The sequence below is a fragment of the Megascapheus bottae genome, chromosome 26 (genome assembly GCF_031878675.1).
Source record: "Megascapheus bottae isolate mThoBot1 chromosome 26, mThoBot2.hap1, whole genome shotgun sequence".
Lineage (NCBI taxonomy): Eukaryota > Metazoa > Chordata > Mammalia > Rodentia > Geomyidae > Megascapheus > Megascapheus bottae.
The window spans coordinates 10569792-10597502 of NC_143534.1; the positions used below are offsets into that span (position 1 = coordinate 10569792).

Here is a 27711-nt window from a genome sequence, read left to right on the forward strand (position 1 = left end):
AAGCCAATAAAGGGTAGGTTGAATACCAGCATTTCCTAGTTCTGAACACTAACCTACCTCCTGTGATCTAGGAGTTGAAGAGACATTTTGAGGATACTATACTCACTCTTCTTTCCCATCTGGAGGTTCTGTTCTCCCTCTCCTTAGCACAGTTAAACACCAGCTTGCAGTCAACCTAGTTTTGCAGGACAGATATTGGGGCTCTGCTTCCCACTTGTTCTCTAGTCCCCCTGAATGGCCCTCACTCCATTTGTTTAATGGAGTAATTGCTGTAAAATGACAAGATTTAAAAGACTCACGGTTAAGAAAAGATAAAGAGGGCTGGGAGTTTGGCCTAGTGGCAGAGTGTCTGCCTAGCATGCACGGAGAGCCGGGTTCGATTCCTCAGTACCACATACATAGAAAAAGCCAGAAATGGTGTGGTGGCTCAGGGTAGAACACTAGCCTTGAGGAAAGCCTAAGGACAGTGCTCAGGCCCTGAGCTCAAGCCCAGGACTGGCAAAAAAACCAAAATTCTAAGGTTTAAAAAAGAAAGAAGAAGAAGAGCTAGCAAGGTAGCTGAGTTTGGATGCCTCCGCATCCTATCACTGTGTCTTATTCTTCAGATGTTCGGCACTTGGGCCAGGAGTTTGGCCTAGAGGTAGAGTGCTTGCCTAGCATACCAAAGACCCAGGTTTAATTCCTCGGTATCATATACCTAGAAAAAGCCAGAAGTGGTGCTGTGGCTCAAGTGATAGAGCTTTAGTCTTGACAGTGCTCAGACCCTGAGGTCAAGCCTCGGAACTGGCCAAAAAAAACCCTACAACAAACAAACAACAACAAAAACAATTGGCACCCTGATTCTGCAGACAATTGTACTTCAGTTACGAATAAGAGAAGTTACTTTTATTTAGCATATAAATAAACTTATAATTCTTACATTGGTAAAGATATTAAAAATTCCATTTAATTCTACTTCACAGTGTACATATGGCCTTTATCTGACCTTTTTACAATTTATCTCTAAAGTACATTTGGAGCTAAGAATAAAACAGACAAGGTTCAGTTATTGGCATTAGATCAACCTATGTAGAAAATGAGTTACAAAACTCAAATAACTATACCTAACACAACAATGCCTAGCAGAAAGAGTGCAAATAAAATCTGAAGAAAATAGGAAAGTGTGACGAAAACTGATTAAGATTAAATGTACTTTGTGCAATATTTTTTTTTTTTGTTTCTAAATACATGATCTCTTTGGGAGGGGAATCCAACTTTAACCGCAAAAAGAATGGAATGTAATTAAATGAATAGACCAGTCCAGAACAGGACGAATCATCTGGTTTTTAAATTCACATATATTCTTTTTGGCACTACTGGGGATTGAACTTGGCCTTTTCGATTGCCTGGCCAGGTACTCTAACACTTGAGGCTATGCCCCCAGCCTCTTTTTGCCTTGGTTATTATTATTATTTTTTTTTTCTTTTGGCCAGTCCTGGGCTTGAGCTCAGGGTCTGAGCACTGTCCTTGGACTTTCTCAAGGCTAGAGTTCTACCACTTGAGCCTCAGCACCACTTCCGGCTTTTTTTTTTTTTGTATGTATGTGGTACCGAGGAATCGAACCCAGGTCTTTGTGCATGCTAGGCAAGCACTTTAACCACTAGGCCAAACTCCCGGCCCCAATGCCTTGGTTATTTTTAAGGTGGAGTCTCCATTTATGCCTGGTCTGTGATCTGCTTACTTGTGCTTCCTTGTGTCATTGGGGATGGCAGGTGTGTGTCACTGTGCCCAGCCATTGTGCTGGGAAAACAGGAGCATACCAATCCACTTAGCCACTGGGGGAGATGAAGTCTCACAAACTTTTATGTACTGGCCTGGCCTTGAACTGTGATCTACAATCTCCATCTCCCAAGTGCCTAGTATTATAGGATTAAGTCACTGTTAAGAACTTAACTGTTGTAGTATGTGCTTATAGCTTTTTTTAAAAAAAAAATCAAACAAAAAAATGCACCCGAAACAGCAAGGATTGGATAAAAATTCAAATGACTGTCTAGTCTAAAAAAAGGTCACAAGATGTTTTTTTTTACTGCCTCCCTTTATTAATGACCAAATGAGGATATATGCTAGCACACTGTCTTCCTACAACTCACAGAGAGTACTTACAAAATATATACAGCGATTTGTTTCTTATTTCAAGTTTAAAAGGTAGAGCCAAACTCCAATTCTATATCAACTTGTGGGAGTTCTCAGCGGGATTCACATCCCATGCGATCTGATAATAACAGATCATTCACTTTTATTTATTTTAAGAACTTCAACAAGTTGGGACTCCTGATGACATAAATGTACTCAGATCAAGATATTGCAAACAGAGTATGCGCCTGCAAATATAGCACCTCGTGATAGAAATTCACTTATGGTCCTATGAATATAAAACAGCATACTGATAAATATCTCAGGTGGAATCCAGCATCTCAGACTGTAGCAACATTCTAGCTATGATATTAAAATAGCAAACCTTTGCAGAGCGTTAACCTATCATTACATGGAGTCAATGGCAATGGCACTGCCAGCTAATTAGCAGTGTAGCTTGCATCTATAAAACAGAATTAGCACTACTGCTCCTTTTTTTTATTATTAGTTTATGTTTCCAAAAAGGTATGACCTTATCTGTATGCTTCTGCTCACTTATGCCCATCCACAAAGGATTTAATTATATTCTTTTAGTTTTCTATATTGAGGAAATTGAAAACCGCCACTCTGAAATTAAAAATGTTAAAAAAATTAGTGAGCAAAATTATTTATGCCATCACCCATCTACTTCCAGAGATAAAGGATGGAAATATGGTTGAATAAATAAGGCATGCAGTTTTCCAAATGAAAAGTTACTAGACAAGGCAATTACTGCTAGTCTTTCCTAAGTTGTCAGGGATAGAAGTCTCTACGTTTGTAAGGGACAGAAGTAAAATTCCTGAGAATTCTATTGCTGAGAATCAGCAACCAGAAAAAACACCAACTTACATCTGAGGAAGGTGATTCGAGAACAATGCCAAATCCCAGAACGTGGTTCTCTTCAGAGGAGGTGTGCTGGGAGGCCGGGACTCCTGGCTGCAGCTCCGAGGCCCCTGATGCTGGCTTCTTGTCAATTTCTAACACACTGGCCTTCTGTTTCTCAGTAACAGCTTCCATGGTCTTTGGGGGAAATTTTCTCTTTTTAGTTCTCTTGCGTGATACAGCAGTTCGCTGGGAGCATATAAGGGAAATTGGGGGTTGTTGTCTGTTTTGAGTTCCAACTGTGGACAATAAACACAAATATGATACAGGCACTTGTGTCCGAGGAACACTTACCCTGGTCCATCTCTGTGATTCATGAACTGACATGGTAGTGAAGCTTCATCAAGAATGAACAATTATGGAAGGTAGTTGGAAGGTTCCTCAAAGAAATTAAATGTAGAACTACCCTATAAATCAAGCCATACCACTCTTGTCATTATGGTAAGTCGGGATATGGTAAAGCCACTTACTCAGCCATGTTTGTTCTTGTACTATTTACAGAAGCCCAGTCATGGAAACAGCCCAGATGCTTCAATGGACAAATGGGTCAATTACTGTGATAACAGATACACAATGGAATTTTACTCCACTATTAAGAAGAATATTATATTATTCTCAGGGAAATGGATGGAGCTGGGAAAACTATGTTAAGTGAAGTCATGCCCAGAGAGACAAGGGATGCAAGTTTTCTCTCATATGTGGATGCTAGATCCAATTTATTAAATATATATATATATATGTAAACATACATATGCACATGTATTCATATATTAACTAAAGTATGGTATATGCAGGGGAGATTTCTCCTTTGAACAGCTACCTTGTAGTCTAACAACATGAATACCAGGAAGTTGGCACTTGAGGTATGTGGGGTGGGGGGAGCACTGAGGTCAAGGAGAGAGGTTGAATTTAGACAAATAAAGAAGGAAGGGCGGGGAAATGCACCCATATTTTTCAATGTACATATGTGAAAGTGGCGCTAGGAAAACTGAGGGGATGGGTTGGGAGAGACGGGGGAGAAGGATGAAAAGAATGATAAGATGCAGTGTATTCATAAGTGAAATTGAAACCTCTTTGTACAACTACCTACTTACAAGATAATAAAATTACAATAATAGAAAACAAAGTTTTTTGTTTTTTGTTTTTTTATAAAAACAGAATGAGGGGCCAGGAGTGTAGCCTAGTGGTAGAGTGCTCGTCTAGCATGCACGAAGCCCTGGGTTCAATTCCTTGGTACCACATACTCAGCAAAAGCCAGAAGTGGTGCTGTGGCTCAAGTGGCAGGGTGCTAGCCTTGAGCAGAAAGTGACCATGGACAGTGGTCAGGGCCTGAGTTCAAGCCCCAGGACTGGCAATAGATAGATAGATAGATAGATAGATAGATAGATAGATAGATAGATAGATAGAATGAAGCACACCAGTTCAAGCCCCAGGACTGGCAATAGATAGATAGATAGATAGATAGTTAGAATGAAGCACACCAGAGTAAATCTTGCCCAGGACCCCAAGGTTATCTAATGCAGCTCAGGCCACTTTAAAGCTCTAACGGCCTAGAAACTCCCACAGGATTAGCCCAGCAGCCTGTCCCAATGTCTGGATACTGTGGCTCCAACAGAGGGTGGCGATTAGGAGCCAGGAGAAAATGTTTGAAGGTGGTGTCCTCAATCACGTGACATGGTTGAATCAAGAGAACTCCAGAACTTAAACTAAGGTAGGCATGTGCTTTCTAGAAACCCATTTCAGGGCTATTCCCATTGTCACTTGGCAGTGAAGTGATCAGTTGCTAACAGTCTACAGCTCTATCAGAGATGGGATGATGTTGATGTTTGGGTGAGATGATCTACCGAAATAGCTGGGAAAATTTCTTTCTGGAACAGGGAGGCTGGGGGCAGGGGCCTGTCAGTTATGGAATCTGACCCAGCAACTCCTTTGTTGTCAGCTATTATCTAATCAGGTGTCTCTAGGACACCAGCTTTGGTTTTCTAGCTGAAAAGTAGGAACAATATAGTTCTCTAAGCCGGACAAACTGGTAAAAATCTAGAAGCAGTGTGAGTTCTGAAGGTGCAAATAACAAGACTAGGTGATTACAGCTGAACATACCCTCTAAGAATGGAAGACAGTAGGCTGGGCTTTTAACTTACTCACTCTAAGAAGAAGTAATGTTAGCTATCCATTTGGAGCTACTCTAGAGCAGCTACTGGGAAAGACAGCATGAATTTTTTTAGATGCTCATGCATGGATATAGTTCCCTAAAAATGACCACAGAATACCCTGAATGTGTATTTTTTTAAACAGAAAGGAACCTATAAACATAAGCCACGTGTTATAGTAATGATCTTTAAATGCATGAACACAGGTCAACCTCTCTATTTCCAATCAGAATGAGAAGAAACACTGTTCATACTTTGATCCTGACAGTTTCATTTCCAGACTGGAGATTAATTTACAAGTAAAGTTATTTAACCACTCAGGCAGTAGTCTGGAAGACTAAGAAGAGGCCACCCTAGACTAAGTGAACTGAAGTGTCCGGTGTGGGAGTGTCAGGATTGTTCTAAAGTTCTCCACAGCGATTCTCTGCTCAGACACATATGGGGATGTCTCTCTGAACCATGTGTTCTAGTTCAAAGTCGACAGTTGCCAGAGTCCAATGGACCCTTATCATAAGCATTGATCAAGACCATCTAGCAGCAGTCCTGCTAAACCTCATTCTTCCAAATGATAAATATAAGTGTTTTTGGTTGAGAGCACACAGGGACTAGTTGAGTTTTGCTTCTTTTTGCAAATCTACACAGAGCCTATATCTTATCCAGATCTTACTGTTTGATCTTATTCCTTTGTCTTTCCTTAAAGGTGAAACCTCTGAAATATAATTTAAATCTAAGTCTTAAAGGCAATAAACCTTAAATAAACTGCCTGTGTAACACAATTTTTTTAAGTTTAAGAAAATTAAAGGAGAGTAATTTATTCAGTTTATCTTTTATACTATCCCTCGGTCTGGAATCATTTACATCTCTAATCTTTAAAAGGTTCACAAGAGAAAACATGGTGACAAAGTGGCATTTACTTAATAGATTCTAAAAAGGCTTCAGTCAAGGATTTACATGGCTATAATTTGTAGTCTGCCATTTCAGTAGTAAGGAGCTTAAGTAACAAAATAAATCATTACAGTTTCATATGCATATTTTCTTAAGTGCCAGCAAATTCTCCCACGGAGGGATTCCATACGGAATCACGTAACCTTTCTTCCCGAGGCATTTCTTTGGGAGATGGTAACCTTTGTCATGTGAACAGGAACAGGAATGACTGCAGTAGAACAAGGTGAGTCAGATGATGCTTACTGACCTGAGCAAAATGCTTATTTTTTGCCGTGGGATAAGATCCAATTTAGTATTTATATTGAAAGATGCAGCATTTCAGAAAGGCTTCAGCTCACTTGAATACAATCCTGGATGCCTGATGTGTCTATAAAGCTTTCTTTTTTAAATTAAAAAAAATTTATCACCTTTAAGTAGTTATCCAGAGGGGTTTCATTTCAGCATGTCAGTTTATTAGTGCAATGCATCTTGATCAAAGACACTCCTGTCATAATGAAGCTTTATCAAAATCACATCACTAAATAATTAAGATTTTACTAAGTAGTGCCCAGAACAATCTCCGGAAGGCCAGTCATGAGGGGCCATTTTCCCCTTTTTTCTGCTTTACCGTAACTATCATTAAGCACCAGTTTCCCCTTACTTAGAGGGAAGTTTTAGTAAAATGATCTATTGCTCCTTGTACCTGTGACTAAAGAAAATTCTACTTTCCTAATTATGGATACTACAAAATGAGTAATTAGATGAACACTTTGACTTCAGAAGACTTTCGGACTTCTGAAAGTCAAATGCTACCTGCTCTTTACAACAACATTAATGATGTACTTACTCATCACCTGACTCCTTTGTACAACACATTAAATAGTAACAATAACGTGGTTTAAAACAACATGAATGAGGTAACTTACGCTTGTATCATGCCACAAAGTGAGCTGACATTTGCTATCTCATTCTGACTTGAAAAAGAGCCCTGTGAATTAGATGTAAACACTCAATCTACAAATGAGAACTTGGAGGCTCTGAAGTTCTGCAGCAGGCACCGGTGGCTCACACCTGTAATCCTAGCTACTCTCCTCAGGAGGCTGAGATCTGAGGGTCATGATTCCAAGACAGCCCGGAGAGACAAATCCTAGAGACTCTTATTACCAGATAATAAGCAAAAAACTGGAAATGAAGGTGTGATTAAAAGTGGTGGACCAGCAGCCTTGAACAAAATAGCCGAGTGAAGGCAAGAGGCCCTGAGTTCAACTCCTAGTAGTCGCATGGGGGTGGCGGCTGGAGGAGGAGGGGGAGGAGGGGAGGAGAAACTGGGGGAACCAATCTTCTTTCCCCTCAATCCAGTGCTCAGCCTGAGGCTCAGCACTGCATCTGCATATCCTCGAATGTCTTCGACAGTGAAGATGACACTCCCAAAGGGTGCTTCCAAACCAGACATTCCAAGACTAAACGAACTGACAGTCACGAAGGACCAGAGAGCTCGTGAGAATGTGTACCCGTGAGTGGTGTTGGGACATGAAGAATGTATGATTTAAAAAAAATGGTATGTGGGGGGGGGCAAAGTGTAGAAAAATCAGAGAAAATGGATACTCGGAAAGGCACAGTAAGACAGCAAGGTGGAAACAACCAAAGCTCAATGCACACCCCAACTGAAGATGTCAGATCTTTGTACCTGCTTGGATTTGCATCAATTTCCTCATGGTCTTGAGTTCTTGAAGAATAGCCTGTAACGTTGACTGGCAGTTACAAGTACAGCAGTTTGGTTCAACTGACGAATTCACCGCTGGGAGTTCTCCTAAGCACAAGAGAGAAAAGAATGACACACTCCCAACACACCACACCCACCCACACCCCCCCCCACACAAGCACGAGAGAGAAAAAAAAGATGGTCTCTTGATAGGACCCCAAAACATGTGCAATTATTATGAAGCTGTGTCTAGAGAAAATGTACCTGATAATTTTTACAACCCAAATTTTGGGGTCTGACTTTAATTATGCAGGCTTCTGTGGCATTAAGGTGCATGCTGTGTCACAGGTGGTGGGATGTGTACACACACACACACACACACACACACACAATATATCTGGCCACAGCAGACTGTCTATTGTAAGACCAGCCCATCTCCATAACAATACCCTTAAAATATTATCATCACACCTATATTCGTATGCACAAAAAACTTAAAAAGCATTCACAACAACCTTACAAAACAAGTGATAACTGTGGATGTATATTATCAGAATCCATATTGAGGATGGAGCCTAAGTATTAAAAAGAATTTTAATATTAAACATGTTATCTCAAAAATGAAGAGCTGTGAACACCTGGAACTTCCAGGGGAAGAGCGGGGAGAGCTAGGACTTCACTGGACGAGTGTGAGTGTATTGGTAGGTTGCTTTTCTCCTCCGCCCATCTTCTATCCATGCCTACTTTTTACTTTTTCTCGCAATGGTCTCCTTTTCAGCTGTTTAAATTTAACATATTTTCTTTAATAAAATTATCCTTTTCTGTATCCCTTCAAGTAAGCTCTTGGAATAGAATAGCACATTGGAAAAGCAGTCCTCTCTAGCAGCAACAGTCAGATGAATGGTTTAAGGGACAGCTACAACTTAAGTTTTCTGATAGGTGGGCGAGGTATGTTTTAAGATTTTGTTCCAACTATACACTATATACATAGATTCTGTTATAATCATTATTTATGATTACCTGAGAGAAGTTCATCATAGCAAAACAATACAATACTTAATATAATGTTTCTTTTGTTATGTTTTTGTGTTAGTCTGGGTGTTTGAACTCAGGGCTAGGGTGCTATCCCTGAGTTGTTTTTTTGCTCAAGGCTAGTACTCTACCACCTGAGCCACAGCTCTGTTTCCTGCTTTGGGGTGGTTAATTAGAGATAAGAGTCTCATGGACTTTTCTTCTTGAGCTGGCTTCAAACTGTGATCTTCAGATCTCAGTTCCCTGAGTAGCCAGGATTTCAGCCATGAGCCAATAGAGTCTGGGCCAAGATGTTTAAAGTTGCCCAATTGTTTATTTTCAAACTGGTAGCAAACAAAGATGTTACAACTTTACCACTGAGAATGTTTAGAAGGTGATATTGAGGCAGTCATAGTTACATCCTCGAGGAATGAGGAGGTGGGGTCCACACGCCCTACCCCCCCTAGCCAAAAAGCTATGTTTAACTTTGACTCCTTGAAGTGGCAACAGAAGGCTAAAACATTATTTCTGTACTATTACTCCCTAAATTTTATGAAGTTGTGATTTAATATCATTTTTGGTGTGTTTATATTTTTCTAACCTGTAAATAATATAAAATAGTAGTCTATAAGTGTGTGGTTAATCTCGACGAATTTTCATTTTTCACAGTATGGGGGCTTGAACTCAACTTTACATTTTGCTATGCTGGTGTTCTACCCCTGAGCCATGTCTTCAGCCCTGTTTTTCACCGGATATTTTAAAAACAGGGTCTTGCTTCCTGGGCAGGCATGTACCTGAGCTGCAATCCAGCTATCTTCTCTTTATGGAGCTGGAGGCTTCTGGACTTGTCTGGCTGGCTGGCCTGGGACAGCATCCCAGTATTCAAGTGTCCTAAGTAGCTACGATTATAAGTGAGAACCATGTATATCCAGACCAATTTGATTAAAACAACTTTCTGGGGAGTGCCAGTTCTAGACCTTGAACTCAGGACCTGAGCCAGAGATTCTTTAGCTCAAGGGGAGCACTCTACCTGATCAACAGTGCCACTTCCCTTTTCAATGCTCTGTTGTTGTTTTGAGTAGTTCACTGGAGATAAGAGACTCACAGACTTTTCTGCCCAGGCATCATGGTCCTCAGATCTCAGCCTCCGAAGTAGCCTAGACTGCAGTCATGAGCCACCAGTGCACAGCTCAGTTTCAATACTTCTTTTATTTTGCCAGTTCTGGGGCTTGAACTCAAGACTCAAGCACTGTCCTTAGGTTTTCTCAAGACTAGGGCTCTACCACTTGAGCCACAGTACCACTTTCAGCTTTTTTTTTTTTTCTTTCTATGTATGTGGTACTGAGGAATTGAACGCAGGTCTTTGTGCATGCTAAGCAAGCACTCTACCTCTAGGCCAAACTCCTGGCCCCAATTTGATTTTTTAGTAAAATATTTACATATAGTTTACAGTGAATGATAAGACTATTACATACATATATTTTGTGCATTCATGACATACCTAACTTTAAAACTTTTTTCACTATTTCTAGGCTGTGAGGTTCACCTGCGAGTTCACTCCTGTTTTCACAAATCTCTAAAAAAGTCCTCCTCTATAAACCTAAACATTTCAAACCTGTGTTATTCAAGGTCAACTGAATATACTTCATTTTCATTGGCAGCGTGGAGGAGATAATCACAAAAAGGTCTATTTTCAAACTTGAAGAAATCAGCTTGTAGTTTTATGAACATAAATACTTTTCCAAAGCTGGGTGCAGTGCCTTCCACCTATAATCCTAGCTACTCAGGAGGCTCAGATCTGAGGATTACAGTTCAAAGCCAGCCTGGGCAATAAAGTCCATGAGACTCTTATCTCCAATTAACCACTAGAAAACGAGAAGTGGCACTGTGGCTCAAGGGGTAGAGTGGTAGCCTTGAGCTGAAGAGCTCAGGGACAGTGCCCAGGCTCAGAGTTCAAGCCCCACGACTGACCAAAAAAAAAAAAAAAAGAAAAGAAAATACTTCTTCATCATCTTTGCTGGGTCCTAGAAATGGGAATACTTGTTATTTCTAAGTTATCTTCACACTAACTGAAAGGCATAAAGGTGTGTTACTTTTTTTTTTTTTTTGCCAGTCCTGGGGACTGAACTCAGGGCCTGAGCACTGTCCTTGGGCTTTCCTCAAGGCTAGAGCTCTACCACTTGAACCACAGAACCACTTCTGGCTTTTTTCTATGTATGTGGTACCGAGGAATCGAACCCAGGTCTTTGTGCATGCTAGGCAAGCACTCTACCAAACTCCTGGCCCAGCATGTTACTTCTGTCATTCCATGCCAGCAGAATCAGGGATCTTTATACACTATTCCTAGGTGTTATTTCTAAGTACTCTCTTGATGGCTTTTAGAGGACAAAACCAACCCCTTAGTTCATTATAAATCATTTTCTAATTTTAAAGAGAACAGACTTTTTATTTTTTTAATGGAGGAGCCTTTAAAGAGCCATCTCCTTGTAATCTGGAAGCACGCCAGCATGTGAACTTGATATTGGCCTTGGTAATACTGAGAAGAAAAGACCTGGTCCATCTTGGGCCCCTCGCTGTCTCGGTGTCTCAGGATGGCTTTTCACGTCCCTGAACTGGTTACACTGAATTGTATTTAAACAACAACAACACATCACCAGTTGACTGTTTCTTGAAAGATTTAAAGTGAAAATAAAAGGAAGATGAAAATCTTTTGTCCTATTGTTCTTTATGAAAACTATAGGCTGGCAAAAATGTATGAAATTTATAAAATAAATGACATCGAATGTATCCAAAATTAATGTGACCTAGAAACACATAAAAATTGATCTTAAATTTTGAAAATAACATTGTCATTTTAGCCAGGTGCCAGTGGCTCACATCTGTAATCCAAGCGACTCAGGAAGCTGAGATCTGAGGATCATGGTTCAAAGCAAGTCTGGGCATGAAAGTCTGTGAGACTCTTATCTCCAGTTAACCACCAGAAAACCGAAAATGGCACTGTGGCTCAAGTAGTAGAGAGCGGTAACCTTGAACTGAAGAGTTCAAGCCCCAAGACCATCAACAACAACAAAAAGCTGTCATTTTTTTTTCCCATCCTTATCACTTAGGGACTTCAAAGAATTTTTTTAAAGGAATATTTCTCAGTAGTAAGAAGGAAGTTCTAAAACATGAATCCTTTGACCTAGTATTGATAGAAGGGTTAAAAGTGGGAGTTCTGTGGGATGCAGGTTGTGAGCTCTTCCTCTGAGGATTCTTGAAATGATGAAACAGAAGAATACCAAACAGTACATGCAGATAAATACATCCCACCTGGACGCTTCCTGAAGGGCAGAAGTGTCTTTTCTGCTGTCCCAATGTTGAATCTTTTGTGACAATAATGTTTGTATTGGCAGTTGAAAGCTTTAACTTTTTAAAGGGCTGACACGGTTAGTGGGAAAATCTCTATGCCTAAATAGACCTCCCATCTTTCCTGATTTTCAGTTCTGGACTTTTGACACACTTCAACTTTTTCCTTTCTATCTTCCCTGTCTTGTTCAGACAACTCAATGAAGGTGGGTATTAAGGAAGAGGTTTAATAAACGGATCTCAAAAAACAAAACAGTATTTTGGAACAAAACAAAGCACAAGACAACCACCACCAAACGCATCTAAACAGTGGTGCCGACTATACCATTGGTGTTCACAGCGACGTGGAGCTGACCCTGGAAGGTCCTAGAACGGGTGCCATACTGTCCTGAGAACTGCCCGCTTTGAGGTGACAGCTCATTCCACGCGCCACGGGGCGGAGGGTGGAGGCCCTGGGGGGGCTCATTGGAGGAGTTCAAACGTGGAGACCATACTAAATCCACATCCTGGGGCTCTTCTTTTAATTTTTCTCCTTCTTTGCCGACACGCTGATATATCCTTCCAGTGCTGTCATTCAATAATCTTCTCATCCCTGTAATTTGTTTTTTAATTTCCATGCTTTCATCTCCTAATGGAAACAGGGTCAAAGTTAGCACTATAAATTAACAACAGAACAAGGCAGTCCAGTAACTCCTTCCTCAAAAAGACACACACACACACACAGACACACACACGCACTCAAACACGCATGCGCGTGCACACACACACACACACACACACACACACGCACACAATCTACAACCAATAAAAACAAACAAAACACTCCTTCTTTGGAAATGACAAAAAGCTGCTCATTCTATAAACATCAGGAATTCATAAAAATTAAAGGTGGGAAAAACTGTCTCTGGTCTGAAGAGACCACTCGTGATCCTGGTGTATCTTATTTTAAATCATTTCTGGCTGTGTTCTCTTTGGATAGCAGAGCTTGCCTGCGTGTGTCACTGGAGACCAGTTTTCAGTTCTTTCCTGTCTGGAAGTGCTTCCTGATCACTCACTGTCCGATAAGGTAGAAGACAAAGTATGGTTTGGAGGGTGGGAGTGTCCTGTTCAGCCACAGCCATTCATGTATGATGGAGCTCGAGGCCAGGCACTTGTCTGTCAGCTTCAGGGGCAGGGGCCCAAATACACATGGATGTAGAGCTTCTGAGGAGGGGTCACGTGGCCCCTCTAAGATGGCATCCTAAGACATCCTCTAAGATGGCACACTGGGGGTACAGATATAACTTTCAGAGAGAATAACAAGAGAAAGACCTAGGGAGTGTCAGGGTGGCTTGCAAGGCTTTCCAACACCCTGACTCACATCAGTGCAGCGGTGCCACCAGGCTCCCTATTCATGCCAGGTAATTGGCTGTAGGAGGACCAGTGAGGAGGAGCTACACCTCTCTACCTCTGCCCTCACCCATAACCAAATCTACCCTGTGTCCACAAACCCACTGCCACCTCCTCCATGTCGCCAAAGCTGTAACTTCAAGCCAAAAGTAACCAACTGTTTCTACACACCACTTCTCCCACCCATACCATCATTATTTTTTTGGAGGGGGGGGGAGTAGTACTGGGATTTGGAACTCATGGCTCTGTGCTTGCTAGAAAGGAACTCTACCACTTGAGCCATGACTTCATCTCTTTTGATTGTGTTATTTTTGAGAGCGGGTCTTGTATTTAGGTCTAGGTCAGACTGGTTCATGATCTTATTTATTTATTTTTTTGCCAGTCCTGGGCTTGAGCTCAGGGCCTGAGCGCTGTCCTTGGACTTTCTCAAGGCTAGAGCTCTACCACTTGAGCCTCAGCACCACTTCCGGCTTTTTTGTATGTATGTGGTACCAAGGAATCAAACCCGGGTTTTCGTGCATGCTAGGCAAGCACTTTAACCACTAGGCCAAACTCCTGGCCCTGGTTCATGATCTTATTTACACCTTCCCACTGGAGCTGGGATGACAGGCTTGTGCCACCACACTCAGCTTTTTCTGTGGAAATGGGGGTCTTAGGAACTTTTTGTCCTGGCAAGCCTTGAATCATGATCCTGCTGATGTTACACCCCCTCCTCTCCCAACCAAGTAGCTAAAGGGGCCATGCATGGTATACAGATCAATTGAATTAAGTCTAACCATGTCATTGTGCAGTCTCTGGACAGTGTGTGTGTGTGTGTGTGTGTGTGTGTGTGTGTGTGTGTGTAGGTCAGGGATTGAACTTAGGGCCTTATACTTGCTTGACTTGCTTGCTTATGGGTAGTGTTCTACTACTTGAGCCATACCACCAGCCAGATTTTTGTTGGTTAACTGGAGATGGTTTCTCAGGAACATTTCTGCTCACACTGGCTTCAAACTGAAATCTTCCAGACCTCATCCCCCCAAGTAGCTAAGATTACAGGCATGAACCATCAGTACCCAGCTAAGGTTGTTGCATTGTACCATATAGACTAGATTAGTCTGAAGAACTAAGAAAGAAGCACAAAGACAGGGACTACACTATAAGGAAAATGTAGACTACTTTGAAATAGTATTCTTTTCCAGTTGTTTGGGATCAAATCCAGGCACACATTCATGCTAAGCACATGTTCTATCACTAGCAATGGCCAAGCTTGCATATACCTTTGTTTATTTGAAATAGGGAAAGGAAAAACAAGATGAGTAGGAGGGGATGGGGCTGAGGGAAAGTGTGAGAAAAACAATGGGAAGGGGTATCAATATTCAAGAAATAATGTACCCCCTACCTGATACATCACCCCCAAAATAATAAAATAATAATAATGAAATAATAAAGGCAGGCCCAGTGGCTCATGCCTATAATCCCAGGCCATTCAGGAGGCTGAGATCTGAGAATTGCAGTTCGAAGCCAGTCTGGGCAATAAAGTTTGTGGATTCGTATCTACAATAAACTACTTCCAGAAAATCTGGAAGTTATGCTGGGGCTCAAGTGGTAGAGTGCTAGCCTTAAGCACAGAGGTTCAGGGATGGTGCCCAGGTCCAGAATTCAAGCCCCAAGACTGGCAAAAAAAATTAATAATTCTGTCTTTAGTCTAAAGCACTAGCGAATACAGAAAAATTAATTTTCAACTTCATAATATTGTCATGTGTTAGCATATGCTTGAGAGAAAATTATTTTAATCTGTAATAAAACTATTTCCACTTCAAACACCAGTGAAATTTGTAACACAGAAACAATAAATCATATTCCAGATTCTATGAGAATGACCAAGCACAATTCAAGTAAGACAGAGAGTCAGCAAAATTTATACCATCTCCATAATATCTGTGGAGGAGGGTGTTTCTGGAAGAGTTCCCAAGGGCATTCTGAAAGAAGCCTATGTATTAAGTATTAAGAAGCAAATGTATTAAGTGTCAATATGTAAACATACACTTCCCTGGCTGCTTAATAGCACAAGGCAGGCAAAAAAGAAATGTTTTTTCCACTATTGAATTGACCTTCTTTATCAGGCTTCTCATGATACACCAAAGATTCTATAAAGTCAGGTCTGATCTTTACTGGCATAAGCTAGTGACCGTCTGTCTCCACTCTGGGCTCTCTGGGAGGCGTTATGCTCAGCCGGGCCATGCCAGGATCTGAGAGAGTCAGCAGTACCTTCTCTCCCCACACAAACTCTACTTATCACAGAGAAACATGCCCAGCGTCCAATCTGCTCTGAGAATAGGATTCTATGACAGAGAGCTACCAGTAGAAAAAGGACAAAAAAGTCATGAGGATTCTGAAATCTTCTGAGGGCAATCTGATCCACTATGACATTAGTTTCAGAGTTCTAGAACTTATAGCCATGAGAATTAAAGAAGGGAAAATGTAACCAGTTTTGCCATAATTTCTTCTACTTGTTTCCTTTTTGGCTAATCCTGAGGTTTGAACTCGGGTCCTGGGCATGGTTCCTGAGCTTTTGTGCTCAAAGCTAAGGCTCAACTACTTGAGCCACAGCTCCAGTTCTGGCTTGCTAGTATTCCACTGGAGAGAAGAATTTCATGAACTGGATTTGAAACATAATCCTCAGATTTCAGCCTCCGGAGTAGCTAGGATCACAGGCATGAGCCACTAGCATCTGGCTGCATACTTGTTACTTCATGTTTTAAGCCTCAAGTAGACACGAGGAAAAGAAAGTGGTAGGTGTAAAAGGAGATTCTGGAGGCAGGCTTCCCTTACAGTAACCTAAAACATGTAAAGGCAAAATAAAACAACAAGAAATAAAAATCAGGAACTGGAACAGGGAGTAGGAAGAAACAGCTATGAAAGAAGTGCTTTAGTGTGTGCGTGTGTGTGTGCATGTGTGTGCGTGTGTGCGTGTGTGTGCGCGTATGTGCGCGCGTGCGCGCGCGCATGTGTGTGTGTGTGTGTGTGTGTGTGTGTGTGTGTGTGTGAGACTGGTCCTAGGGCTTGAACTCAGGGCCTATCTCTGTACTTTTTGCTCGAGAGTAGCACTCTATCTCTGGTGTTTTTAGCAGTTAATAGGAGTCTCACGTACTTTCCTGCCCAGCCTGGCTTTGAACAGTGATCCTCAAATCTCAGCCTTCTGAATAGCGAGGATTGCAGCAGTGAGGCTCCAGCACAGGGCTAAGTGTTTGAATGTTTTTTTTTACATATGACAGAGATCATATGAATTGAGATTTGAAATGTCAGCTGACTTCTACTTGCCTTACCAGTGCTAATGAGTCAGTGACCTCTCTATGTATAGATAACTGGAAAAAGAAATTCCTGGAAGCAAGGAGTTCTACAGAAATAAGATTTTGCAAGGAAAACTGTATACTTCTTCATATTTCTAAGCTAAACTACTGTCTTCATTCACACTCAACTCCAAGAGGCTAAACCTGTTAAAGAAAAACAAACAGGGGAGGGGGGTTTGGCCTACGGGTAGAGTGCTTGCCTAGCATGCACAAAGACCCTGGTTTGATTCCATGGTACCATATACATAGAAAAGGCTGGAGTGGTGCTCTGGCTCAAGTGATAAAGCACTAGGTTTTGCGAAAGCCAAAGGACAGTGCTCAGGCCCTCAGTTCAAGCCCTGGGAGTGGCAAAAATAAAAAGAAAAAAGAAAAAAAGAAAGACAAAGAAAGAAAGAAGAATGAAGGAAGAAAAAAAAAGAAAAACAAAAAGAAACCTTACTGTAGGAGAGCTGTGCCATGTGGCTACCTTATGAGTGAAACAATCAACTGAATTCCTTCACAGAGATTGGAATTCCTTCTATGAGCAAGGTCTAGAAAACGTGGTAGGCTGAATTCTCCTCAGCACTGAATTTCAAGTCTCTACTACACCACTTTCATTTACATAGGAAATTTATAAGATCCAGAGTCTTTTGTGCTGTGATTATAAGAATACAGAAGTTCCCAAATATAAATATTAAAAACTCAAAAACTCCTAACTTGGCCAGGTGAAAAGGATATACTGCATGATAAAGACAATTCATAGCATGGAACAACAAAAGAAATACTAATATACACAGCTGTGTGTATGCGTGTATGTGCGTGTGTAGATGGCATGGTCGCCAACACACGAACAAGATATCATGTCTTTCCCCACAAATGACATGGCATTGATGTATAGAAAGCGAACTACAACTCTTAAGAAATTTATAAGAGGACCAGGAGGATAGCGGTAGAGTGCTTGCCTAGCATGCACGAAGCCCTGGGTTCCATTCCTCAGCACCACATACACAGAAAAAGAAGCACTGTAGCTCAAGTAGCAGAGTGCTAGCCTTGAGCAAAAAGTGTCCAAGGACAGTATCCAGGCCCTGAGTTCAAGCCCCAGGACTGGAAAATAAGTAAAAGTAAATTTATAAGAAATGGCACATTGCCAGTAGATTTAAACACAACACTAAAGTATTAAACAAACAATATATTAATAGGAAGTTGCAAATAGTTAACAGAAATATTCATTTGTTGAACACCTCCCAGGTCTTTAAGTTGTAAAGATTATCCTTCAACACTAAAAGGTAGGAGCCAGGAGTTTGGCCTAGTGGTAGAGTGCTTGCCTAGTATGTGTGAAGACCCAGATTCAATTCCTTGGTACCAAATACAAAGAAAAAGCCAGAAGTGGCTTGAGCTGTGGATCAAGTGATTGAGTGCTAGCCTTGAGAAAGCCCAAGGACAATGCTCAGGCCCGAGTCCAAGCCCCAGGACTGGCAAAACAAACAAATGAGAAAAAAAACAAACAGAAAAACAAAAACAACAACAACAACATAAAAACACAAAACCTGACACTTCCCTGAGGGTGCTTCTTTCCCTGGAGCACTCTAGACTTTATTCATTTTCCCTTTTCCATTCTTCCCATTCTCCTCCTCGATGTTTGGCTCTCCAGTCTCAGGAAGCAGCTGGCACAGCAGCCACCTCTCACTCTTCTTCCTGAGTGGCTACTCTGTGTGCCAGGACTTTAAGATTTCTGGGAGATTAGTCAGCTGACAGAAGTGGAAAAGTTACAGTGAGACCATCATCCAGTTAAGGGCCAGTTCAGGAAGAATTCTGCCCTGGAGAAAATGGGTTATTATGCTAGCTAACATAAATTCATGGTCTCTTTTAATATAAGAATAGGACTCAGATGTATCCTTTAGAAAAATCATTCTTGCTATTTTTATTCACAGCTACATGGTAATGATAGTCTTGAGCAGGGCTTGGGGTAGGAATGGAGAGAGAAGACACGAAGTTTAATCCAATAGGCTTGGTGACTAGCTAGTGCAGGACGAGGTGGAGGTGACACGTAAGTCCAAGATTTTCAGCTCAGGTGCCTGAACAGGTAATAGGAAAGGAAGGCTGCAGAAAAGTGGAGGAGATAATGAGCCTAGTTTATGTCCTATGGTGGTGAAGATTGAACTCTGGGCCCGGTGCATACTTTGAGCTCTACCCCAGCTCCATGAACTTCACTATTATAGAGAAAACTTAGGTAATAAGTCGCCACTTGGAAATGCAGCTACGGGGCACGTGTAGTAGCACGGCCACAGGGCAGTAGTCGAGGACCATTTCCTCAAGTGGCTGGTCCCTCGGGACCAAGCAAGCCTCTGAGGGTCACCAGCAATCCCAGGACTTTGAAGGACAGCTTGCGGGGATGTATCAGGTCTCTAGGAAGAGACCTCCTCGCCACCTGGCAGGCAGATGGCTCAAAATAGGTAGTGAAATATTAAAAGGGATACAAGCCAGAAGGTGACTGAAACCTCTTGCTTCTGAACTCTGATCCCATAGGGAATCATTCCTCACTCACTCTGAGGCCTATGAAATCATCACCCGCCAGTGCTAAGCTGGAGGATCTCGTCACAGCAGCATAGACCGATGCAATCAGAAGATGTGAGGTACAGAAAGTGGCACTGTGGCTCAAGAGATAGAGCACTAGCCTTGAGCTGAAGAGCTCAGGGACAGTGCCCAGGCCCAGAGTTCAAGCCCCACAACTGACAAAAAAAAAAAAAAAAGATCTGGGATACAATCCTTCCTCTACCCTCACCATTGATCAGATTTATTATGCTATCATGACCAGTTTCATCATATTTTAAAAAGGTCACAACTTGAAAATAATGAAAAGGCCAATAAAACAGTGAAAAGAACAAAGAGTTAACGGAACGGGTTGTTTTACTAAGCAATGACGACAGAATGACTTGAGTATCTTCATATGTACTATAGCGGACATTGTACTATAGGAGGACATTGTTCTGTATCAACAAGGCAAATTTGGAGTGGACGAGCGGCTTTCAGGCTCTGAGGAGCAATTCCTTCCAGTTCATCATGGTGGCGTTAGAGGTACAGCCAGGTGACCCAGGAGGTGATAATGCTTTTCTGATGGAGGATGATGAATGTTGTGGAACTAGAGAATGATTGGGGGGGGGTAGCATAAAAATACTCATTTTTATATGAATATTAAAAACTTCTTGTGTTTTTCATATAATGGTAAATTAAAACAAATTGAAAAAAATTACTCTCTCCATAGGAAATAATAAGATGACCAGGATTTTACTACATGGTCTATAAATATTATTTTTTTCTTTTGACAATCAGTAGATGTGGGCCTGGAGCCATGCTGCAGGAAAGACTGAGCTGCAAACTGTCAAATTCTAGCAATGAAGAGAGGGCAGGGGAGAGGAGACAGGCCCTTCCTTCAGGCCTAAGGTACGGCTCTCTTCCCCACAAGTCTCAACCAGTGAGTTAGGAGAGAAGGAATTTGAAGTACTCAAGTGAACCCATGAGAGGCTCCACATTAACACACAGGTATTATCAGGGTCTGCACTGGCAGACCTCACACACTAAAGCCATGTTTACAAAGAACATACAAGATGGGGATTCTAACCCTGCAAAAACTGGTCCAAAGAGTGACAGTATATGGAACCAAATACTGGTCTGCCACGGGAATCCCCTTTCTAAATGCAATCTTAAGTGGAACTGGATAAATAAAGAAGGGCACACCACGCTGAAGGAGGTATGCTAGAACTCAGATTCCTGGCACAACAACTCCAAGGTTTGCTCAACAACTCCAAGGGCTCCACATAGCATAGTCTGAATGCCAAAGAACAGAGGCAAACGTGGATAGGGAATAATTTAACTGGCTGAGTGGAATGCTACGATCAAAAGTAACCCAGAAAGCAAATGTGTGGTCATGTGTTCCAGGGTTCTGATAAACTGAAACATATAAGTAAGAAAATGTATATAGGCATCTACATTTACAGGACATTTCAGTTCCCCTCAAACCTGTTTAGATGAGGTTCATTCATCCATTCAACAAATACTACTACTGCAAAGTAGGAGACCCTGTATGAGGAAGGAGGGAGGGAGGGAAAAAAGGAGGGAGCCAGGCAGGCAGAGAAAGAGGGGGGAGGGAGGGGTAAACTTAAGACACAGTTTCTTCCTTCCAGAGTTAATAGGCTAGCACGGAACAAAACATCACATACAATTCTAATGGAATGCTTTGCTTCTCAGGAATGGGCAGACTTAATCAGAAGGGGACAACAACTGCCAGGGCTGGAGGCAGAAGGTTTTTCTAGAATCATGAAGAATAGGGAGCCTGGACAGGTAAATGCCATGGGTCCTGTCTCCAAGAGAGACCTTCAAAGTGGAAAAAAAAAAAGATAAGGCCCAAAAGGATCAGAAGAGTAACCAAAGAAGAAGTGAGAAAAAGATGATGAAAATAGACAACCATATTGCTTCTTAACCCCCCTCCCCTGCGCTGGCAAAGGTCACCAAGACACTGAAGGAGAATAAATAACTATGAGAAGCTTAGGACAAAGTCCTAGGAAGGGAATCAGGAACAGTAGTTTTCCTTGTTCTTACGTTTTATCTTTAAAAATAAATGTAAATGTGATACGATAAACTCTTTTGTTCCTATGCTTAATTTTAAAGCTCTTATCCATCCACTGAGATGTATACCTTCTCACAGATCCACAGACAACTCCGGGTCCCCACAGTTACCCATCTTCCGGCTGAGAAAGCACACGACAGTTGGGGGGCCAGGAGGAGGAGTCTTCACAGAGGCAAGCCTGCTGCTTCCAAGTCAGAATTTTCACTGTCTTTACTGGCACTTAAAAATTTTTTTTTGGAAGTTCAGAGTTTTGAACCCAGATTCTCACACTTGCTAGGCAGGCACTCTACCACCTGAACCATGCTTCCAGCCCTCCCAGGAACACCTTCTGAGAATCTATTTGCAGTGCCTACCACTGAGTGAATAAAACCAATAACCCTCCTATAGCCAATGAGTCGGTAAGCCCTATTTCTGATAACGTCTACATTACTTTAGATTCCTCTGCTTCTCTATACCATCAACCCATTTCCACTAATACCTGATGGGGTTGCTGCCAAAAAACCTTAGCAGCACTCCCCTCCAACCTCGTTCACACTGAAGCTACAGTGATCTTTCCAAAATGCAAATGGAATTACATCCTGTACCTCTGTGGGACGCCAATAATCCTAGGATAAAGCCCACACTCTTCAACATGCCTCACTGGCCTTGACATCCAGCCTCTTTGCCCCCATCTCCAACCTTAGTTCTTGCCACATTTCCCTCTTATTCAATGGCAGTGACATTCTAGTCTGGGCTACACATTAGAATCACCAAGGGAACTTAAAAAAAAAAAAGACCCAAGAAATAACCAACCAGTGTCCAGGCATCCTTTCAGAACAACTCAATCAGAATCTAATTACTGTCATACACAGCCAGAGGGTCCTCTGCTTTCTATATAATAAAGGGCTTCCAGCTGTTCAGAATAACTCCCCCCACACACACACAGCCTGATCTCCACATACGCTGTTCTGTCTACATGCTCAGTGCCAGTTCCTCCTCCATCCTCACATTCCAGACTACGTGCCATCTCCTCAAAGGTCTGTACCTTATTCCCCCAGATCTTGTGTGTCTCCCTGTCCTATGTTCTCCCAGAGTACTTATCTCAACCTAGTGAGTTTTCAAATCTCCTCACTTGGTATTAACAGTCAATGGATATCTACAAAATGAATATAAAACAGTAAGTTTAATTAACAAAAACACCAGGAAGGTTCAACTGAGAAAAGCTGAAAAAACAATAGTGATGTGAGAGAAAAACAAAATCTGTGGTATCTTTGGAATTCATTCTTTATGTACAGGTGGGTACAAGCCACAGCCACTTGGTGCCTCTACTCAATTGAGGTTTTTGCTCGAGGGATATTTGTCCTTATTTTCTTCCTATTTGTAGACAAATAATAGTTTCCTTCCTTGACAAAGGAGCAGACAAAGCTCCTAGCCCCATATGACCAAAGTAAACCTAGCCAGGCCTAACAGGGACCCCACATCCCCACCGTGCTTCAGCAACAAGATTCTCCCTTCCAGAGGAGAGTTCAGAGGAGAAATGCTGGACTGGGGGACAAATGCATCCAATCCCAATGGTGTAGCAGCTTCCCCAGCCATGGCTCACAAATGCAGATGAAGGTCCTCATTAAGCTCTTGCTAGGAATGGCAAAGATGTCTAGAGGTGCCTGGAGAATGAGTTAATGTCAACAGAAGAACCTTAACTTCTGCCTTTCCCGACTTCTCACATTTACGTCGTACCTCAACCTTGCATTTTGTGTGTGTGATTCTTTGTGTTTTATATGTAGGTGTAAAGTCACAGTTGAGATATAATTCCATTAACCACACAAGCAACTTCACAGTCTATTATGTTGCATCAACTTTTTCTGTAAAAATAAATTGTTAAGGATATTATTCCTGGAACAGAATAAATTCTTGGAATTACTGAGTAACTTATGTACCATACCTCTGTTCCAAGAACACATTACTTATTTTATCATGACAAAGTAAAGTTATTAATCTTCTGGCTTCCAATTCAACAATGAGAAATGCTGTGAGATGCACAGACACCTGCATACATTTCAGTTCAACTTTATATCATCCATAAACATCTCTGTTTTGGACACCTCATCCAAACAAACGCTCCCAGAATATTCGATGTAGCATTCAATTTTATGAACTATAAAAAGTTCCTTGCTGTTAATTACAGAGACAAATGTCTCATCACACATTTGGTTACCAGATAGCATAATTAGTTTTCTCCATTAACCTTTCAGATATAAAATTCGATTCCCAAGTAAAAAAACATTGTAAAACCCTTGGAACTCAAATAACACGGTGTATTTGTATGTTTGAAAAAAAACCTCATAATACGAACAGAGTAATTTTATGGATTGTTATTTATAAGGATACTGATTATCTGGAATATAGAAAGAAAATTTGTCTAAGCTTTGTAATGACTTTCAAGTATGCATGTAATAAGCTGTCCTTTGTACAGGAAGGAGGCATGGTAACCAGACCATTAGCAGAAGGTGCCCTTGCTCTGTCTTCCCATCATGGTCTTCAGCTGATTTGGGTTCATCACAACTTCTTTTTGTAAGACACAAGGAAGAATGTTTAGTGTGGTAACAAGAGTCATGTGCCATACAATGATGCTCTCATCACTGATGGGCCATACGCATAAAGATGGTGCCAGAAGATTCTATCAAATAGCTACATCGTAGCAATCTTAGGTTTCATAAATACAGTCCACAAGGTTCAATGGAGCATCATGGGAATGTTTCTCTTGCTAAGTGCTATGATGACTTTCCACTCAAAGCCAAGTTGCCCACAAATGACTGATTCCACATTCATGGCCCACTAAGGACTATACTGTAGCTCACTAACACACAGAAAATGCCAGACTGTTCTAGAACACATCTGACTGACACTTATGTATCTCATGCTGCCAGAGTTTGAAGAATAGGATTTAGACCACATACACTACTACATGGGACAGTCCTACCCAAGGAAACTATCTCAATTCAACATTCTATCCCACACAGATTAGCTGACAAGAGTCAGAGTACCATGTTTCAGTATGGTACTCATTCATTTATTAAAAAATGGTTATTACAGGCCAGACATTGGTGGCTCATGCCTGTAATCCTAGCTACTCAGGAGGTTGAGATGTGAAAACCACAGTTCAAAGCCAGCCTGGGAACAAAAGTCTGTTAGATTCTTTCCAATTAACCATCAGAAAACTGGAAGTGGCACTCTGGCTGAAGCCCCACAACCCATAAAAATAAATGGTTATTGCAAGTCTACTCTGTGCCCACTATTGGACATTGGGAAAACAGGTAACATTTCAACTCAGAAGCCAGGTCCTGCGGGGATTTGGAAGGATAAAGGATGAGCCTAAAGACAGGGGAAAACTCAGGCTAAGAAGCCAGAAGTTTCTATGTCCACACACTGCAGGATCCTACGAGCAGGTCCTGTGCAGGATCATGGGGTGAAATCTAGTTTACAAAGAGAGGCACGATTTTATCCTAGTTCAGAAACAGGGATGAAAGGGAGAGGGTCTTATTAACCTAACAGACAACATATCCAGTGAAAAATGATCATTCCTTCATCAGTGGTACATTTTAGTCCAGCTACAGGAGATCTAATTAGCTACTAAGAAGGATGGACAAATCTCCACCACCAAAGCCAAGGTGGGAGCCTGGTAAGAAAACTGAGTAATAGTTGGCTAGTTTTGCTTCCTATTAAATTTAATGTTTGTTATGTGACCAGTATAGGCCTGAGCAGAGGGGGTCTACAGACGACCCTTAGGGGTTTGCAACCCAGGGACAGAGATCTACAGAGAAGGGCTGGAGGCATGATTCAGGTTGCAGAGGTCCAGCCAATGAGAAACTACTAATAGTCCTGCTACAAATAAACAGAAGAGTGCTCTGCATAGCCCCTGGGGTGAGAAACCCGGAGGTACTAGGAAGTAGGGTCATTGTAAGAACGAAAAGGGTTGGTATGGAGGAACATGGTTGGGAGAACGCATGTCAGGAAGGAGATAGGTTGGAGGGCTCATGGAGGGCCTTGACTGTCATGCTAAGGAGACTGGCTCTTCATCTAAAGGCATCAGATGACAAAGCATTTCAGGTATAGGAGCTGACTGCATTGTGTGCAACACTAAAGGAATCGACATGTATCCTTGGTACCAAACACTGCACTTCTGAGCTTCTGAGCTGTCTCCTCCAGGCTGGCTCCCTACCACTGCTGATGCATCCTTTCCCAGGTCATTTTCCCTCCAACAATCTGTTATTTATAAGAAAAACAGATATCCTATGTCAGGGTCCTAGATGTATTTTTAGTTCTAAAATACAAAAACACGCTGCTCTAAAAAAAATCTTTATTTTCTCTTACAAGAGGCTATATTATGTTCTTCCCAAGGAAAAAAATCGTATCCCCATGGGAACCAGAAAGGCTAAACTGTCGATACATTTCCTTTGATCCCGCCCTTCATGGACATTTTTCAAAAGGACTCAGGTCATGAACAGTGGAGGAAAAGGAAAATATCACAACCTACTGCACGTTTCACTTATAGGGCAGAGACTGACCCACACTGGGCCTTGCTGAGACTGAGAAAGGCAACTTTCCTCACGGCAAATGCTGCCCTGCCTAGGCCTTGGCAAAGCAGACACGAGTCAGTCCCACTGGCCCTTGCTGACAACCCTGGGTAGGTACAACTTGACAGCTGTACACAGGGCTGCTTTCCCCGGATAGTGGTATTTCTAAGGTTTCTTGCTAGAATTGTACAATGCAGGCCTTTACTTTCTGAAAGTACGGTGGGGAGCTTTTATAAGAGCTCTGGGAACTAGACCTCTGTCTTCAGATGTTACTGCTGTTTTAAAATGGTACCCTACCTGGGCCCGGGTGGCTCATGCCTGAAGTCCTAGCTGCTCAGGAGGGTGAGATCTGAGGAGTATGGTTCAAAGCCAGCCTGGGTACTAAAGACTGACTCTTATCTCAATTAACCACTAGAAAAATGGGAAGTGGGGCTATGGCTCAAGAGGTAGGGAAGTAGCTTTGAGTTGAAGAGCTCAAGGACAGCTCCCAGGCCCAGAGTTCAAGCCCCATGACCCACAAAAAAAGGAGGTACCCAGTGGCTCACACCTATAATCCTAGCTATTCAGGAAGCTGAGATCTGACAATTGCAGTTCAAGGCCAGCCTGGACCAGAAAGTCTGTGAGACTTTTTATCGTCAATAAAACTACCAAGAAAAGCCAAGCAGAGCTGTGGTTCAACGGGTAAAGGGCTATTCTTGAGCAAAAGAAGTTCATGGATAACATCCAGGCCCCGAGTCCAAGTCCCAGGACTTGAACTTGTGGCATGTACACAAAAAGTATGGAAATGTTTGGCACCCAGAAATAGTAACAATATCTCATTCCCTTTCTCCCCCAGTGTGCTCTGAGTGTTCATACTCTTAGGTTTCTACCCACCACTCTCTGCCTACTCAAGTAGGTCCCTTTCTCGTATAGCTGTCCCACTTGCAGGGTGGAGGAGGGGGTAAGCTGCCTGGAGAGGTCCAGGCGGAGTCTCACTGTGGACATCAAAGGATGCACACTTGACTGAAGACTGTGAAAGAGGAGCTCAAGTCTCTGAGAAGGCAGGGGAGGGGGCCAGCCAGGAAGACCAGCCCATTTAGACAGAATGAGAGAATGAGACCAAGGAGTGAAACAACTCTGCCACAGCAAAAATATCTGTGGATTGGATGTCAAGAGAACTGATTTCTCCGTAGCTCCATGATGAAAGAATGAGACAGGTCTAATCATAAATGCCCTTGAACTCCAGATAACTACTACAAACACCAAACCTCCCTCCACATACACACACACGTACACTCTTATAGAAGCCAGGGGGGCTTAGCTTCCCTTAAGTGGCTTTCTAAACTTGGCTGTCATTGTGAAGGATTTTTATTTAATTTTATTTTAACCTATTGTATAATCAGAGAGCTTTCTGGTGTTCCGTGTGATCTTGGCAAACATGAACATTGGGGGTTTTGCCATAGTAACTGAGGGCTACATGGGTCACAGAGGAGTGTGAGTGTGTGTGTGTGTGTGTGTGTGTGTGTGTGTGTGTGTGTGTGTGTGTGTGTGTGTATGTGGGGGGGCTCTCATCTCCTCAGGTTTTCTTAAAGCAGCTCTGCTCCGCTTTCATCAGCAGACGGTGACAGGTGTCAACAGGCGAGTCATTTGAAGAGGCACTGTGGCATGGTCCAGGGCATGGTTTTGGGGA

General features: G+C 42.1%; 1 protein-coding gene across 1 annotated transcript in view; it reads right to left on the reverse strand.

Annotated features, from left to right (window-relative positions):
- Positions 1 to 27711, reverse strand: part of Bend7 (BEN domain containing 7) — a 74018-nt gene that overhangs the window by 38708 nt on the left and 7599 nt on the right. Inside the window, exons 3-5 of the mRNA XM_090318920.1 lie at positions 12491 to 12793; positions 7795 to 7917; positions 3001 to 3272 (exon numbers count right to left, since the gene is read on the reverse strand). Coding sequence (XP_090175046.1) covers positions 3001 to 3272; positions 7795 to 7917; positions 12491 to 12793 — 698 coding nt within the window. The remainder of the gene's footprint in view (positions 1 to 3000; positions 3273 to 7794; positions 7918 to 12490; positions 12794 to 27711) is intronic.